This window comes from Cynocephalus volans, chromosome 1, assembly GCF_027409185.1.
Source record: "Cynocephalus volans isolate mCynVol1 chromosome 1, mCynVol1.pri, whole genome shotgun sequence".
NCBI classification, from domain to species: Eukaryota; Metazoa; Chordata; class Mammalia; order Dermoptera; family Cynocephalidae; genus Cynocephalus; species Cynocephalus volans.
Window position 1 is genome coordinate 77,501,984 of NC_084460.1, and position 18,863 is coordinate 77,520,846.

An 18,863-nucleotide genomic window follows, 5' to 3' on the forward strand; every position below is an offset into this window, starting at 1 on the left:
GGACGTGTGGTATTTTTCACTGTCTGCCTGGCTAATTTCACTCAACATAATTTTCTTCAAACTCATCTATTTTGCTGCAAATGGCAGAATTTCATTCTTTTTTATGACAGAGTAATATTCCACGGTGTATATAGACCATATTTTCCTTATCTGTTTGTCTGATGATGGACATTTAGGTTGGTTCCATATCTTGGCTATTGTTAATAGAACTGTGATGAACGTGGGACTACAGGTGTCCCTTCAACATGATGGTTTACATTCCTCTGGGTATATACCCAGAATTGGGATTGCTGAATCATTTGGAGGATCTATCTGCAGTTGTTTGAGAAGCTTCCATACTGTTTTCCATAGTGGTTGTACTAATTTACAGTCCTATCAACAGCAAAGGAGAGTCCCCTCTTTCCGCATCCTCATCAGCATTTGTTATTCTCTGTCTTTTTGATTATAGCCAGTCTAACTGGGGTGAGATGATATCTCAATGTTATATTAATTTGCATTTCCCTTGTGATAAGTGATGTTGAGCATTTTTTTAAGTACCTCTTGACTATTTGAATGTCTTCCTTGGAAAAAAATCTGTTCGGCTCCTTTGCCCACTTTTTAATTGGGTTATTTGTTTCTTTCACTGTGTAGTTGAGTTTCTTGTATATTCTGAATGTTAATCCCTTCTTGGATATATAGTTTGCATATATTTTCTTCCATTTTACAGGTTGTTGTTTCACTCTGTTGATTGTTTCCTTTGCTGTGCAGAAGCTTTTTAGTTGGATATAATCCCATTTATTTATTTTTTTCCTTTGTTGCTTGTGCTTTGGGGCTCTTATTCATAAAGTCCTTGCCCAGTCCTATTTCCTGAAGTGTTTCCCATATGTTTTCCATTATTAGTTTTATAGTTTCAGGTCTTATACTTAAATCTTTAATCCATTTTGAGTTGATTTTGGTATGTGGTGAGTGGTACAGGTCTAGTTTCATTCTTCTGCATATGGATGTCCTGTTTTCCTAGCACCATTTACTGAAGAGGCAGTCTTTTCCCCAATGTATGTTCTTGGTGCCTTTGTCAGAGATCAGTTGGCTATAAATCTGTGGGTTGATTTCTGGGTTCTCTGTTCTGTTCCATTGGTCCAAGTGTCTATTTTTTTTTTTTTGTCAGTACCATGCTATTTTGGTTACTATAGCGTGGTAGTATAATTTGAAGTCAGGTAGTGTTATGCCTCCAGCTTTATTTATTTATTTTTCCTCAGGATTTCTTTGGCTATTTGGGGTCTTTTGTTGTTCCATGTGAATGTTAGGATTGTTTTTTTCTATTTTTGTGAAGAATGTCATTGGTGTTTTGGTTGCATTGAATCTGTAGATAGGTTTGGGAAGTATGGACATTTTTACAATGTTGATTCTTCTAATCCAAGAGCATGGAATATCTTTTCATCTTTTTTATCTTCTTTAGTTTCTTTCAGTAGTGGTTTGTAGTTCTCATCATAGAGATCTTTCACCTCCTTGTTTGAATTGGTTCCTAGGTATTTTATTTATTTGGTTACTATTGTAAATGGGCTTACTTTCTTGATTTCTCTTTCTGTTAGTTTGTTATTGGGGAATATAAACACAACTGGTTTGGGGGCATTGATTTTATATCCTGTGGCATTATTGAAATTATTAATCAGCTCTAAGAGTTTTTTGGTAGAGTCTTTAGGTTTTTCTTGTATATAGGGTCATGTCATCTGCAAACAGGGACAGTTTGACTTTGTCTTTTCCAGTCTGAATGCCCTTTCTTTCTTTCCCTTGCCTGATCGCTCTGGCTAGTACTTCCAATACTGTGTTAAGTAGAAGTGGTAATAGAGGGCAAGCTTGTCTTGTTCCTGTTCTTAAGGGAAAAGTCTGTAATTTTTCCCCATTCAGGATGATATCAGGGAGGGCTTGTCATAAATGGCTTTTATATTGTGTCGAGATGCGTCTGTTCTCTACCTAATTTGCTGGGAGTCTTTATCATGAAGGGATGTTGAATTTTGTTGAATGCTTTTTCTGAGGAGAGCACAGGAGAGTCTCTCTCTGCTCTGCCTTTCTTCCATGTGAGACCCCTGCATTACTGCCAAGGAAGACCCTCACCAGATATGCTCCCTGGACTGTGGACTTCCCAGCATCCAAAACTGTAAGCAGTAAATTTCATTTTCTTATAAATTACACAGTTTTAGGTATTTATGTTATAACCACAGAAAGGGACTGTTACAGGTAATTTTCATGTAAATTTCTTGTTTTTATGAAAGTAAAAGAAAACTGGGTACTGTGTATACCTGTGGGGATATCTCATGAAAAGAGGGAAGAATCAAAGAAGATACGATGAAAGCTTCCCGAAATTAGGAGCCTGCCATAAGAATAAACTATACATTTAGAATACTATCAGGCTCCAAGGAAATATAGTTAAAAAAAAAACACTAGTTATAGTATTCTAAGTGATCATATTATTGTGTTTAATCCTTACAACATCCTCAGAGATCGGTTCCAATTTAGAGGTGAGAGAATTGAAATGCAGAAATTAAGCAGTTTTCCCCAAGTCATACAACCCAAGGCCATTGTAAACCCACACAGTCTGGTTCCAGAGCCTGTGCTTGGAACCTGCCTCACTCTCCTGCATCCCTGAAGCCATAGATAGCCTGAGTATGGAATTGTTTACCAAATTCTGGAGTTCTTGAGTTGAGAGATGATTGATTGAGAGATGATTACTGGTTGATGTGTAATAGGAAACAAGCAACTACAAAGTTTAACAGACTTCCAAAAATTTATGCCACAAAGTGAAGTTTGATGTTGAAAACATAAATTGGTTCAAAGCAGTATGGTCAAGAGTGAATCAAAGAAGATACAGTGAAAGGTTACAGAAATTAGCCTGCTAAATGGAAATAAACTATTTCCATTTGTAGTCTCCTTTGGGATTTTATCAGTTGGATCAAAGTTAATAGTCCAAGGGTTCCTGTTGATGTGGCTAAACACTACCATATAAATAATATCTGAAAAGATGAGGAAGTATTTGCTTCCATTTGGGATGACAGTCGAAGTGGGAACTCCTGTACTCATGGAAAAGACTTTATTCCCCATCAGAATATATCATGGTACTTTCTCAGATTAAGAGAAATTGTTTTATAAATTCCGTATTAGATTAACCAAAAGTGGTAATAATGAGCTAAAATAAGTTATGCAGTTTAACAGTAAATGTAGCAATCTCTTTCTATAAATAAAACCAATATTAGGAAATCTCTGTATGTAACTAGAAACAGGCAATAAATTCACAATATTATCGAAACATTTAATATTTAGTTTCACATTTTTTTATTATGAAAGAAAAGTATGTGTTTAAAAATTCAAATATAAATAGGTCCATGGTAGAAAGTGGAAGTTAACTCCCTTTACTAATGTATATATGCACATATATATTTATGTTTATTTACCTATTAGATCTTTGTTTCAATCCATGTTAGTACATTTAGACTGACTTAATTAAAAAAAAAAAGATTGCACTATATAAATTTACCCTGGTTTAGTTAAGGTGTTACTGTTGATCATTTAGTTTATTTCCAGTTTTTCTTATTAAAAGTAATACTGTAGAGCACATATCTGCCCATATATTTTTAATGCATTCATTCCTATAATATTTGTAGGAAGTTTCCCAGAAGTGGGATTACTGGATCAAACATTATGCATCAGAATGTTGAATATTTTCAAGTAGGTTTCGAGAAAGGTTGTACCAATTTATAATTCCATCAAGAGTAGTTTTCTCCAACACTATTGTTATACATCTTTTAAAACATTTAGAAACTTACAGTTAAAAAAAGCTGTGCCATATAAATATAAATGTATAAGTAAGTGTATTTCTACATTTTTAGCTCCCACTGGCAGTTCTGTAATCCCTAATCCCACCTTGGGCGTTGCTGGTCAACAGAGATCACCTGTCTTCACTGCAGAGCTATTGAAACACCTAGATGTGTGAAGAGAGGGTTCTTTTTTCGCAAAGGGTTTTTCTCCCTGTTTTTGAAGTACTGGTCCAGGGGTTGCCGATTCTTTTCTTAAAGAGCCAGTTAGGAAATATGTAGGCTTTGAGGGCCATGCAGTCTTCTTCAGAACAACTCAGCTCTGTTGTAGCACAGAAGCAGCCGTAGATAAAACCTGAATAGGCTTGATTGTGTTCCAACAAAACCTTATTTACGGACACTGAAATTTGAATTTCATATGAATTTCATGGGACATGAAATTTTATTGTTCTTTTGACTTTTTTTCCTCACAAATATTTGAAAATGTGAAAAGCTTTCTTAGATCACAGGTTATACACAAATGTGTGGGTTTGGATTTGGCCTGGGGGCTATGGTTTGCCAATACCTGCTTTAGATGTTTCCTGTAAGAAATCACTGAGAGAAAGTTCCAGTAGCCAGCGTCCTTAGGACTTGTAAGCCACTGAGGCTGTGAGAAAGACTACATTTTGTTGCCTCGTATTCTGAGCTTTTCACTTCTGTACCGGAGTCTACAGAATTTGGCTTCACTTTTTTTTTTAAAAAGTTATTGTGAAATGTGGGATTTATTATGTATATTAGAATGCTTAAAGCTGGAGATAGTGACATGTTGTATGTATACTGAGCACACCATAAATATTGATCTCTCAAACTGTCTGGGATGGGTTGTTTGATGTTTGATATAGGACTACATCGTGTCTAATGTCTTTGAATAGAGAAATCCCAACAAAGTGTGACTTAGAGTTTAATGTAAAATTTTCATATATACATACATAATATATGTATTTTATACACACACACACACACACACACACACACACACACACACACACAAAAACATGGCTGGCAGTTTAGCTCAGTTGGTTAGAGCACAGTCCTGTAACACCAAGGTCAAAGGTTCAGTTCCCCATATTGACCAGCCACCCTCCCCCACAAAAAAGAACTCAAAATACTTTACAGTTGTTTTCATAAAAATAGCATAATATTGTTAGCATTTTTGGTTTTTTCCTCTCTTTTGTGGAAATAGTCACCTCCGTGAATTAGTATAGTCTAAAAAGAAAGACTTTTCAGGTAGACTCTGTCTACTCTGCAGCGTCCCAACATCTGACCTCCATGGCACTATGATGTGGTCAGTTTTAATCCACTCTGTACCCCTGACTTGGATGGGTTGAGGAGTAGGTCTGCCCCCTTCGTTTTTTTCATATACAAAATAAAGTTAGAGTAGTGGATCTCTAGATTCTCTTTCAGCTCAAATATTCTGGTATTCTGCCAGAACATGCAGACTTATGCATATGGTATTAGAGTGAACTGTTAGTCTACGTGGCAGAAATGGCTGCTGCTGCTTGTCCCAGCACTTCATAGAATATGCATCTTTCCCATACACGCCTCTGTATGCACCTCCAGTGGTTTCCAATGTTCGCTTGTAGCCGTGCCAAAGACAGAAATGTGGCTGCTTGGGAATAGATAGCATTTGGATAGTTAAATAAGTTCAGCTTTTAATTAAAATTTTCTCAGCAGGAGTTGTGGAGGGTTTGGATGAAATTATTATTGAAGTTCAGTGAACTTCATTATACTGCATCCCACCCTTTCTATTTCTTCTGGAATTATATTTGGATATCAGTATCTATGTCTTTTTCTGTTTGAGAATCACCTCTGAGGATTATTAATTGTGATAAGTGATGGGTATTTCCACATGTGTTATATATTTTGTTTATATTAAAAATATTGAATATGGTTTGTGTGGAATCAGATTACATGTTATAAATCTGACCTATTTTATCATTTGCATGTGAACTTTGAGGTGAAACATTATCTTCAGAAGTGACTTTGCAGAGTAGCATGAGTAGCATATAGTAGAACAGTGTTGGCTGCAGTCCTTTCTTAAATGGATCTGATGTAGTTGTATACGGGGAGGTAAGTCATGGTATCTAATATCTTTGAACAAAGAAATTTCAACAAAGTGCGATTTAAAATTTAATGTAGTTTTTTTTATGTTATACACACAAATACAAACAGGCAATTCCAAACAGCTCGATAATTTTACTCTTAGTTACACTGTGCAACTTTGTAATCATATTTAATTCATTTTTCTCATTAATGGGAATTTCATTAGCTCAAGCAGCAGGTATTTTCTAGAAACTAGTTAATAAAGGTAAGTGTCAAAGATGGTATCGTAACCACTTGAAGCTGTTAAAATATTAATAAATCCTTGTTCTCTAGTGTTAAGGAAGTATTCATAACTTTTTAAATATTAGCATGTCATAAAAGTAACTCTCCTATTTTAATGACTTTGATATTTCTGCTCTTCATTGGAAATGTATTCTTTAAATCTCTATTATCATTTAAAAAAATTCATTCCAGTCAAATACCATTTCAATTAGCTTAAATCCCTTAGGTTTTTGCTAATAATTTAAAGTTAGTAGTTATTATTCTTTGTGTATCTCACTTACATTTGTATAAAAAGTATCACCATAGGCCAGGGTTTGGTTAGGGGACTAGGATGTATATACGTCTTAATAAATATCTTAGTCTTGGTCAGAAGATTATATCAGCTTGATCATTAGTTGATTACTTAAAAAATTGTTATCAATGAAGTACTTAAATTACAGTAAATATTATATGGTTTCCCATTTTGCCAAAACTCTGCAAATCATGAATTCTGTGTAGGTTTGCATGCAGCTTGGTGATTGGATGCAGTTTGTTTTGCTACAGGTTAGGTTATTTTTCTACATTTTAAGGTAGCTTTTAATACGAGAAAAGTAAATGAAAATTACTTTTGTAGTCTTCTATTACTTGTTTCAAGAGTCACTGTTTTTAACTCAGCTGCTGCTTAGTCAGTGTTAAGGTCTTTACATAGTGGTTTTCTTGAAGGAGTTCCAAATCCTGATAGGTTGAAGTATTTCCTCAGTTTGTTTACATTGGAGTCTCTTCACTTGGGTCACCACCACTATCCTGTCCTTTCTTCCTCTTTTCTTGGGGTGGAGGTGTTGCAGAATTGGGGCACTTCAGCATACTCATCAAGGAATTTCTGAAGGACTTGCAGAGGAAGAAATAGATGAAAGGATCCAGGCATGCATTTAAGGAAGTTAACCACAGAGTGCTTTCTTTCACATAGAATAGAGTGTTCTCAGCAGCACAGTCAAAGACATCCCGGGTTTGGCTCAAGGTGTAGGGAATTCGGGCAAAATGGAAAGGAACAAAACAAGTAAAGAATACAGCAATGATAATGAATACTTTGACATTCACCTTTTTCCTGGGGACTTTGCCTACACCCCTTGTTCTTACATATGACTTGTACAGTTCTTTTGTAATGAGTGTGTAACATACAATGACAATTAAAAAATTAATCCAGAAAATGACTTGACAAATGTAATTGACTATTTCATGCCAGACCAGACCAAACTCTGATTTGAGGAAAGAGCATTTTTTCACATTCTTGTCTCTTGGCCTCCTGTTGGTCAGAATCATGTTAGGCAAAGAGAGTAAGAACATGAATGCCCAGATGACCACAGAGAGAATCTTAGCCCCCAAGAGATTGTTGGGGTTGGATGTTTTAAATGGCCTGGTGGTCTTTTGGTAGCGATCGATAGTTATCAGTCCTAGGAATGAAATACTGATATACATTGTGAAATAAAATATGACAGAGGTAACTTGGCACACAAAGCTTCTTAGTGGTCCCGTTCCCAGTTCGGCATCACTAAGGATTTTGAATGGAAAAGTCAGAATCATGAGAAGATCAGAAATGACTGTGTTCTTCAGAAAAATAATAAAGTTAGATTTACTGTGGATTTGAAAAAAAATCCTCATTGCCAGGCCATTTGTGATGAGCCCAATAAAAAACAGGACAGTATAGAGCAGCGGGAAGAGGACCTGGGTGATTTTGTAATCTCTGGTGCACAGACTGCTGTTCCCAGGCACAAAGGTGAGGTTGTCGGTGGCTTGCATTTCTTCTTTGCTACCTAGAGGAGGGGAAGAGGATGGTTATATTCAGCCTCAGGTAGTTGATTTTGCTGTTGTCTCTGTGAGTAACTTCTTTAGATACATCCTTCTCTAAAAATTGAGGTTTCTGATGTTTGTTGTGGCAGTTAGTAGGGACACAGTTAGCTGAACCTCAAAATATTTCATCTTAGCAAATGTTCCATATCTAATGAAGTAAAATGGTCTGAAATACATTATGTGAAGTTATGGATGCTTTGTATTTCTTATTCGCTGAATGTCCACCTCTTATGCTACACTTTGACCTTTGTCGGAGCCTGTCTGTATTTATATGTAAAAGCTGGAAGAGAAAAACTCGTGTGATACTTTACTGTTTTCCAGCTTCACTTCCATGCTGCTTAGCTTTTTGGTTTCTATTCACGGTCACTTTTCTGCACCGTCCTTATTTCTGGGCTTCACTTACTCTAGTACCCTCAATGGGTTTGAAGGAGAAATGACTGATAATTGCCTATAAGAATCTTAAAGTGAAAAGTGGAAGGAAATTGCTGTAAAATCACTCTTGAGAAATTTGTTAAATAAAATATTGAATCAGAAAAAAATAGCCAAAACATTTTTCTTTATAATTGGAAGATATTCCTGCCTCTATGTTGCTCAGTCATCCATTCAAAAATAGGCTTCATAGAAACTCATTATTTAGCTGCAAATATTTTAGCCCATATATCTCATTTTCAGTGTTGCTTGTTATATTTGAAGTTGTTACATGCATTTTATTGAACATCGTTCAGTATAAATTTTAGAACAGTAAAAAATAAGGAACTGGCCTGTTATCAGTTCACATCCCTCAAAATAGTCCGGGCACACTTTCTAGGTTTATAGAGTATGTAATGGTAGCTAAAACAAAATATTGAAACCATGTCCTTGTCTGCTTTTTATAGGTTATTACCACAACAGGCACCAATGATGAAAACTAACAATTGACTTGAATATAGTGTCTGGCATCTAAGTCTTCAAATTTGAAATTAAATTTAATCTTTTCATTTTATCAGAGACAAATGAAATTGATTCTGCGTAAAATATTACTCCCGATAATCAGATGCAGTAATGTTGAAAAGTAAAAATATCTAAATTTAAAAACTAACTTCCATGTAAAAGATTTAAATTTGACAAATGAATGTAGCACTAAATGCCCCAAAATGTCAATATTCCTTTTTTTCCCCATTCTTTAATTATTGAAAGTAAAACAATTAAGAATCACGTTGTCACCAGTATGGCTTCAATTTTCAACACCTTCCCATTTGTTTAACTCCTTTTTCAAAAAACTAAGCCAAACTCAGCATTTACTGACACAGGATCAGTGACTGTAATCTTCCTTGTCACTGCTATTTGCTTTTAGTTATTCATTCCCTGATAGTTTTGGAAATTCTACTTTGAGAATGCTCGTTTCTCTTAAACTGTAAGTTATTTAACAAATATTCTTAACATTGAGAATATCTGCTCCCTCTATATTTAAATCTCATTTCATAGTCGAGGTAAAATAAATAAGACAATTTGTATTTAATTTCCGTGCTTTGTATAATTTTTTCAAAGAAGAGCTTAATTAATGATTGTCTCTGATACCATTAATGTGACTTGTACTTTAATTTTTATTCCAAATACATGCTTGTAATGATATTGTTATTTAAGGTTTTCAACTTTAAGAAAAACTTGGAAAAAATTTACACACCTCATAGTGTAGATACATACATTTGTCAAATATTTCTAGATATATCATTACCTGTTACTTTGTTGATTCTGAAGTATTGAGTGTATCCAGTAGGTGGTACTTAATGCAACCTGCAGAGTAGCATCTGGTATTTTCCTTTTAATGTCTCAGTGTAGTTGACAGATCTCTTTGTGAGAGAGAATTTGCTGAGTTTTCATCAGTAAAGTCTTGAGTGTTCTAGAGAGAAAGAGAGGGGGAGAGAGAGAGGAAGAGAGGGCTTCACAGTCAGATTACCTTCACTGTGGACTCAGTGCTATGCAGACACTGGATTTCCATCTGTCTGCTTTCAGGACTTCTCCTTTTATTTTCTGGGAAATGTGGGGCAAGGATGTCTGAGAGTCGTCTTTTAAAAAGCAATTTAAAATCTTGCAGCTTACTTTACTGAAATTTGCTATAGAATTGATTTATAACTTGGAGTTCTTTTGGTTATTTTCCATGCAAATGATCCAAGTTGATCCAAATTGAGATCAAGCCTTCGAAGTCTGCTTCCTAGAGAATGTTGCAAGCTTGCTTTCTCAGATAGTTATTTACCTGAAAACATATTGTGCCCAGCACTAGATGATATATTACCTTTTAACAAGTAATTACATTAAATAGAGATGTGTGCTGGTTAAGGATGTTGTCTCTTTCCCTTTGTTTTTCCCCTGGTTAATAATGTCATTATTTTAAATCTGTGTTTGATTAACTCCTTTGTAGGTGAAACAGTTTCTTCCTATTATAAATTATCAGATTTCAAAATTACATTAAATAATAAAAACAGTTGTATCCATTGCCAGGCTTATTGTATAAAGTGTCCTTCATGCCTTTCTTGAATATAATTTAAATATAAATAATCTTCTTTTGTTTCTTTTGATCTAGCTTTGAGTTTTGGGGAAAATATATCATTAAGGCATCCTTGTATCACTATTATATATAGTTCTTTAACTTTTAAACCAAAAGGGCAATAGGTATGATAGCAGTGAAATTGAGGGGTAAAACTTTTTGCTTATAAATATTGCTGTGTGATCACACGGACACACATAAACACAAGATCTCAAACTGTAGTGTTATTCTCTTAGCTGTGGAACCATTTCGGTAGGTGCTTTTGCTGTGAACACATTTTGGTTAATTCTTCTGAGTTGTGAGTGTGTGTCTGTCTCTCCATATGTTATGCATCTTTAACAATGACTCTCAAAGTACAGCGCAGGGGCTCAGCCCCACCTAACTTGTTAGAAATTGCACATTCATGGGCACCATCCTGGCCACAATGCATCAGAAACTCTGGGGTGCCCCAACCCCACCCATATTTCAATGAGCCTTCCATGTGATAGTTAGGCATGCTAAAGTTTGAGGACCACTGATTTAAACAGACATAAGAATTTTGTTGCCATTAACAATTCAAAATCAAGCTATTCAGTTGTCATTTCAGTCATAATTTTCAGTTAAATAATAATTCCCATCTGTTGGTCATCTAGAAAGATTAGTTTGATATTAAACTCTTGGAAAATTTTATATTGTTATTTTTATTTTAAAATTAAGCTATTGTAATACATAAATATTAGTTAATCTTTCTCATTTGTTGGAGACTCAAAAATATACATTTTAAAAAGAGCTTAATGCTTTGTATACTTCAGAATAATAGTAGCCAGCATTCCTTTTATTGTCATGAATTAACTCACTCTAGCCTAATCTCAACTACTCTTTGAAGTAAATACTCTTACCCTCGTTCTCTGGATGAGGGAAACTGAGGGGTAGAGCACCGAAGTTAATTGAAGATGCCACTCCAACCCATGCTGTCTGTGGCAGAGCCTACGTTTTTAACTTCTATGTATCTGCGAGTCTTCTCCATCTCACCTTTTCTGAAGCCCCCACCTCATATTGATGGCCAGGAGTAGGTGAATGCCCTGTGTGGAATGGCTGCACATCTTTCAGTAAAATAAGCGTTGTACTTGCCTTTGCACCAAACGGTAAACCCTTAAAGGATGATTCTGACATGTTTCTAAGATCTTCAGGTGAAACAAGGCTTGCAGAAGGAAATCATGATTATTTTCAACAAATCAGTCTGCTGTACTAAATTAGGAACACTAATTCAAGACACTCAAGTCATACTACCTTGTTGAGAGTGTATATTTCCACATCCCAAGAGGGCTGTCAGTAGGGATTTAAGGGATAAACGAAAGGCTCCAGCTCTTATTGACATTGACTTTCCTCTGATTTTAACTCACAACCACACACACATGCCTGCCAGTGCTCTCTGATAATATGGTCTCATTGGAGAATGTCTTCCAGGTGCCCATTTAGACCACTTTACCCTGAAAGTGACTATGATTACAAAAGTATATTATCACATGAAAAGAAGCAGAGCAAGTTGTACATTTTAATCTCTCATTAATAGATAACACCCTCATACACAGTTTGTAATTGTGTGTAATACTATTGGGAACAGAACTAGCTTTGATTGATTTATGTGGTTATTTCCTATGATTGAAATGGCTTAGAAAAATGAAGAGAATTTTTACTTTCGAGTGGTTTAATTGATTTATTTTACCAAGGTAGTTTGTTTATTTGAAAATATTTGCTTCAAATGGGGTTACTCTGAACCCAGAGGGCCATTCCTTGAAATGGAACTAGCTTTGGGCAGGATTGTGGAGATATAATTGATTAGCCCTTAGGCTCTTTTAGATGTAATGGTTTATGGTCCTAAATGTGGTCCTTTTGACATTAATGAATGTTTTGATTGAGGACATGTGTTTTAAGGCACTGCGTAATTATCTCAACTAGTTTTACCCATCAAAGTATAGCAATTTCGGCTATCTATATAAATTTTTTATATAAATCTAATTAAATGAGACTCCTGTTTTCTTGATTTACAGAAAAGGCACCTCCAATTCAGGTATAGCTACTAATGAAAAGAACCTGCTAATTTCCTTGCTCCTGTGACACAGTGTCCTCATCTGTATGCACACCCATTCTTCCTCCCCAGCCCAAAGCTTATTACTCATCAGTAGTAACTGATAATATGGTCTCATTGGAGAATGAGAATGAATAAACATTCATTTAAAGTTATTTTATTTTAAACAAAATAGTATGGTATACTGGTAGATTCTGCTGAAAGAAATAATGTTTGAAGGTTTTTTAAAGAATTTAATATGCTAAAGTTTTAAATTCATTTTTTTAAAGCTGATTTTTACTACTTTTTTTTAGAGATGAGGTAGGATGCTGTGTGCAGTTTACTTCATGATGTATACTGGGTTGCATTTGAATATTTAAACGTACAAAATTAGAGCATCAGGGAAGGATGAAATGTTCAATTTTGTTTTATCAGAAAGACAATTACATCTACTTCATCTATTTTTCATTAGTGTTTGAAAGAAAAGGAAGCACCTTCAGAACAGGATTCTTTTTTTATTTTCCTTTAAGAACATTAGTTTAGTCATTTTAAAATTATATGATTATTGGATCACTGTAGAAATACCAGAAAATATGAATGTGAGAACACACAGCAGTGACAATCTCACCATAATTATCACATCGTGGTGAACACACACACATTTTGGCAACATTCCTAGTCACTTATTTTAAAAAAATAAAGATGACTTACAGCAGACCTCAGTTCATTAACTCCATTTCTTCCTTCTAAGGCTATTTGGCTCAAGAGACGTATTTTAATTCCAGTAGTACAATAAGCCTGCCAAGGTTTTAGACATGCATCCCCCTAGTTTCTTCCTCAGTTCAGTCTTTGTGAGCATCAGATAATATCTGGGGAAAGAAAGTAATTGATCTAGAGCATGAGTTTTCCAGAACTCAGTTTATAGGGGAGATTTCCCATTAAATCCAAGGGCAGCAGGTGGGCTAGCATAAAAGAGATAGCGTGACTGCTCCTATGGACTCTCCAGTTGATTCTTTTTCCTGCGCAACAAATATATCCTTCAGGAAATAACAATATAGTGATGGTTGTTGCTGATGTCAGATTATTAATATTACTTAAAACTGTTCAACTCGAGGATGTTTAAATACGAAGTTGAAAGAGTAGAAATCCCTGGTACTTTTTGAAGTATTTGGCACATTTTCTTAGGTTGACTTTATTCCCATTTGATATGAATTGCTATTTGAAGACATGTACATTTTCTACTTGTACAAAAATATTGATGTAAACAAATCTTGTAGGCTATTAAAAAACAGTAGCTTTTAAAACATCTTTGCCTGTCCTGTTTGAAGAATAGTGTAGTAACAGCTATCGCAATTTCCCTGAAAAAATTAATTATAAGAAACAAAGACTGTCTTTACACCCCTGTAGAAGTTGACCAGTGGTTCTTCCCGGCACACTGCTCTGGCTCTCTAGTTACAGCCTCTCACTTTGAGTCCATGATTTTAACTCTTGGCCCGATTTCCTGAGACCATCAGGGCCAATGAGCTGATTTGAGCTTCTTCAAGTTTCTCCAAATTTCTCTGTATTTTCACTAGTTTTCTTTGTTCCCTTCAGTTAAGTAGAAAGATGTTCCATTCTTTCTTTCCGTTTACATTCAGACAAGGGGCCCTTGCCTCCTGTCTCCTTTGTCAGTTATCTGCTTTCCAATCCTGACTTCCTCTGTGGAGACTTCTTTATTTGAAAAATAGCTTCGAAACAAAAATTTAATTGTCCCTGTAAGACTTTCTCTTTCCTCTCAAGCTGCTCTTTCATGCCCAGCTTCCAGTCACTGTCAGTCACTTCCCTCATTCCACTGTTTCACCATCAACTTCAAACCCTGGTTCCCTGTTTTCTGCCTGTACTGTTAGAGAGAACCTTCTCTTTTGAGGTTCACACATGGAGTTTTAGTAAACAAATCAGAGAGGACACATGCATTGTGAAGTGACTCGACTTGAATTGTCGATGGCCCCCATTTTTATATGTCTCCTCCCCTGACTTCTGTGACAGTGCATTATCAGGTCATCTTCTTAATTATGGAGAGTGTGTGTACACCATATGATGGCTTATTCACCCCCTCCTCCATCTCGCCTTTCTTGACTCTTCTCCCCTAGGGAGAATGTGGAGGTTTTGTGCTCCTCCCAGGACATGACATATCACCTTATCCCTGAGCTGTCACCTCTGCATTAGTGCTCACATCAAACCAACAGCTACACATTTACAATCCATTTCCACCTACCCCTCAAATGCCTCATACTTATAGCTGAGTTCAGGAGCTCCCTGCCCATATAACATATTTTTTTTTCCTCCAACAAATTTTATCCGGTGGGTCCATCTTGAAGTCCAGTGAGATGTACATTCACTCACTGGATTCAGATGCTAATCCTTTCCTAACTTCTTTCAGATACCTCTTGATTTATAATTGTTTATAATAGTCAACAAGTGTTGATTATTGTTAGCTTCTTAGTTGTCATTCCCACTGCTAAGATTTGGTTCACTCTGCAAAGCTTTTTGCTCTAACTTTGTCTCTCACTTCTCCCTTTCAGTTTTCTCAGCACTTAACTATCAGGTTGTTTCCTACAAAACTAATTTTTGTTCTTGTCCTCATTCTTGCCCTATTCTTTTAGCCATATGTTTGTTCATTAGTCCACTTATTTCACTTATTTATTCTCCATTTAGTGTATTCAATAAGTATTAAATACTCAGCACCTATTAAGGAGAATATAAAAATGAATTAAACAGACATGGGGTCTTTCACAAAATTTATACTCTAATGGGGAAGACAGAAATTAAACAAATACCTAGAAAATAAGTGAATTACACTGTGGCAGATACTGGAAAGACTTCTTCCCCTCTCTACTTTTGCGGTGAGAGTTTTTAATAAACTGGAGCGACAGAGTGAGGGACCTGACACTGTATTTCTACATAGTATTTCAGCAAGTAAAACTGAAGTTGTTGAGGGTATTTTAGGTGGAAGGAAGAACAACAGCAAAGGAAGGGAGGGTCCTGCAGAAATGTGGAATAATGCAGTGCAGTAAGGGTGTGGGGTGCATGCAGGAGAGAAGTGGAGTCTTTAGGATGAAGAGCAGCAGTGAGCAGTGTCCAGTATGCTCCTAAGCATTTTACATGCCTTGTCTCAGTTATCCTCACCAAAACCTTACAAGGAAGGTGAGTTACCCCATTTTTCAGAGGAAGAATCTGAGGCTCAGAGAGGTTCATTATCCAGGGTCATGGAGTTGGCAAGTGGCACAACCAGCATGTAGTCACAGCTCTCTCTTAGCCCCAAGCCTGGGCTGTTTAGTGGTACAGTGTGGGCCATCGTTATCCTGTGTGATTGTGGTGAGTGCATGGATCTTTTCAGGGTACCTTCTCTCACCATCCCTGTTTGGACTTCTAGCTCTGCACATTATACTTTTATGACATTTGAATCTGTGCTCCCTGGAGACAGGAAACATTCACCATTGTATTTTCTGAAGGTTCATAGCATCGTGACTTAATTAGATATTCTATAAACAGTTGTTGGGTAACTGTGCTAACGTCTTTTCCTCACCCCTCACATAGACATTTACGTTAGGACCATTTGGTATGTGCCTTAACTGAAAACAATTGCCAAGGCATGTGACTGGCACACCTGAGTTTATACAGACTTTGTCAGTGTCCTCCTGTTCTCTTCATAGGGCTTATATGCACGTATCCACCAGACAAAAAAGAATTATATCAATAATGCTCTGTAACAAAAACAAAAATTGGAGATTAACAATCAGCTCAGTTCATTCCCATGTGCAGCCAGGTGTAGGAATCACTGCCTGTGTTGATTTTATCCTACTGCTGTATCCATCTTTTGAAAATTTGGGATAGGTTTGGATACTCAGGATGTTAAATAAGAACAGCTTCTGGGAGAAACTTGTTACAAGCTGCTGCTGCTGCTTTTTTTTTGTAAAGTAGGCAAATTTGAATGCATGAAATATTAAGAATCATTGGGGAGGGAGAGTAACCAGATAGCTTAGTGGGATATACAAATGTGTATTTCTGGTAGCATATAATAAAAAAGAACCAGTGCAAGGGGAAATGGTGGCCTGAATGTAAGTATGTGAGAGAGAAAGACAGACTGACAAAAAGAGGGACTGACAGCAGGGTGACAGAATCAGAGAGAGAAAACAGGCTCTTTCTTACTGAAGGCTGCAGAAGTAAGATGCTGCTTTGTACCGAGTACACACGTGGAGTACTCCAGATTAAACATCGGAGCTCTCCAAGCCTGACCGTTTTTCCTCTTTGTTGCAGCCACTACTAATTATGAACACAATACAGCTTGTTTTCCCTGGGAGAAGTTTTTTCCTCATGTAAGCTCCTTTGAATAAGATGCTGGTAGGAAGGTTAAGTGCCTGGCATGGGCAAGGAGGTACAGAGAGTAAGAAAGGAGATGTATTGAAGATAGAGCTGGAAATGTTATAAGAAAATGAAGGGAGAAATTTAGATAGAAAAATTCAAAGCCAGGCATAAGAGAGAAATGCATCCTGGACTACTTAACTTTGGCTAAGGAATGTGAATAGCAGTGTGTAAATGTTTTTGTTATGCTGTGATTAAATAATTTCCTTTCCCATGTGGGGAAAGAATAGTACTTGGATTCACTGTGTCTGTGGGGCGAGGGTGGTAGGTGGTCCAGAAGGGAAGACTGGTGGTGTTGGAACACGTTTGCATTTCTAACTATTACCCCACACCTAATGAAGCCTACACTCTTTATTGTTTTGTCATTTGGAAATGAACATGTATCCCCCACAGTCATGTTGGAAATAAATGAGATATTTTTTATAGAGGTATTTGAGGACCCTAGCAAGATTTTTTTTTCTCTAAATATAAAATATTTACTGTTATTGCATATATAAAACCAAGCTTACTAAGAAATAACATTTTCCTTAAGGGAAAAGAAAGACTAGGTAGTATGTTACATGATGTGAAATTAGTACCATGTTCAGTTTTAAACAATGAAAAGTTTTCAACAGCCAGAACTTACTCTGTAGGGTACGCCCACATCAAATGCTTCTATTAAGACTTCAGGTCAGTTGACACTTTTTTTGTTTTTTGTTTTTTGTTTTTTACTTTAGCGAGTTCCAAACTGGAAAAACAAGGGTGTTGCAGTGGAGGCTGAGGTCAATGGAGAGGTGGCGGCCACCGGCCGGCATGGAGGTGCAGGGCCTGGTGCGTGCCGGTGCCCGCCCTGCAGACAGTTCAGAGCGCCTTGTCTGTCTTCCAGGATGAGTCTTCGAGCCACGAATGTAACCAGCGCACAGTCCTTCTCTACGGAGTCGGCAAAGAGCGTGACGAGGCGAGGCATCAGCTGAAGAAGATTACCAAAGACATCCTGAAAATCCTGAATAAGAAGAGTACCACAGAGACAGGGGGTAAGGAGCCTCGGTGCGTTTGCTCCCACTGCGTCGCCTTTTGCCTGCCTTCTCAGTGCAGTCTGTATCGAAGTGGCATATGCCACTGTCACAGAGGGTTTCCTCTCCTGAGTGACTGTCATGTTGAAATATGAATAAGCACATTTAAGTTTTAGAGCATTGTTTCCATTTATAGTAATCCTTGTATTAAAATACCCTACTCTGTAGGTAGATATAGGTAATTTTTATTCTCTTTTGTATATACCTCCCCAATTTTCTATAGCAGTAATAAATGGAATACTGAAGAATGAGGCAGAAAACCCTTAGGCTGAAGGTCCATCTCCCTGTTTCTTTACCATCATTTTTCAAGTTTGTGCTCTGCTTTTGATCTGGGGCACTCATGTTTGCATGTTAATTAAAAATCATGACAGTGTAGCTGCTGATCTTTTCTTACATTGTTCTGAGGAATAATTGCAATAGGCAGTGGTGACTACCTGTATCTCCAAACAATTTCAAGTGAAAAAGAAAATTGGGCCTTTGCTTTGTCACACCTTTTTCACTTGAAATACTCCTTCCCTAGGCTTTTTACGGTTTTTACAGAGAAGCTGTGTCTTTATATTATGACCCATGTTGCATAATTGGAATTTTGTAATTATCTATTTCACATTAGCCTAATTACTCTTTTCAGTGTCTGTTTATTTCATTAGGCAGCCAGTTAAAAATATGATATCATTATATGTGCCCCACTACTACCTCTGGAGTTTATTTCTCTAATGTTTAAGTAATATAAAGAAAAGGAAAGTTTGGATTTACCCTATGCAGACAGCATTCTTTCTACACGTGTTGTAAACCACCTCTAGGAGCTTACTGTGTTCTTCAGTACAAAATACTTCTTTATGGACCTCTCCGCAGAGAATCCAGTC

The 18,863-nt window shown here is 36.5% G+C and overlaps 2 protein-coding genes across 2 annotated transcripts in view; one reads left to right on the forward strand and one right to left on the reverse strand.

Annotated features, from left to right (window-relative positions):
• Positions 1-18,863, forward strand: part of MED12L (mediator complex subunit 12L) — a 320,736-nt gene that overhangs the window by 227,222 nt on the left and 74,651 nt on the right. Inside the window, exon 16 of the mRNA XM_063098437.1 lies at positions 17,814-17,961. Coding sequence (XP_062954507.1) covers positions 17,814-17,961 — 148 coding nt within the window. The remainder of the gene's footprint in view (positions 1-17,813; positions 17,962-18,863) is intronic.
• P2RY12 (purinergic receptor P2Y12) lies at positions 6,894-7,925 on the reverse strand. The gene has a single exon (XM_063098458.1). The coding sequence runs from the start codon at positions 7,923-7,925 to the stop codon at positions 6,894-6,896; it is 1,032 nt and encodes a 343-aa protein (XP_062954528.1).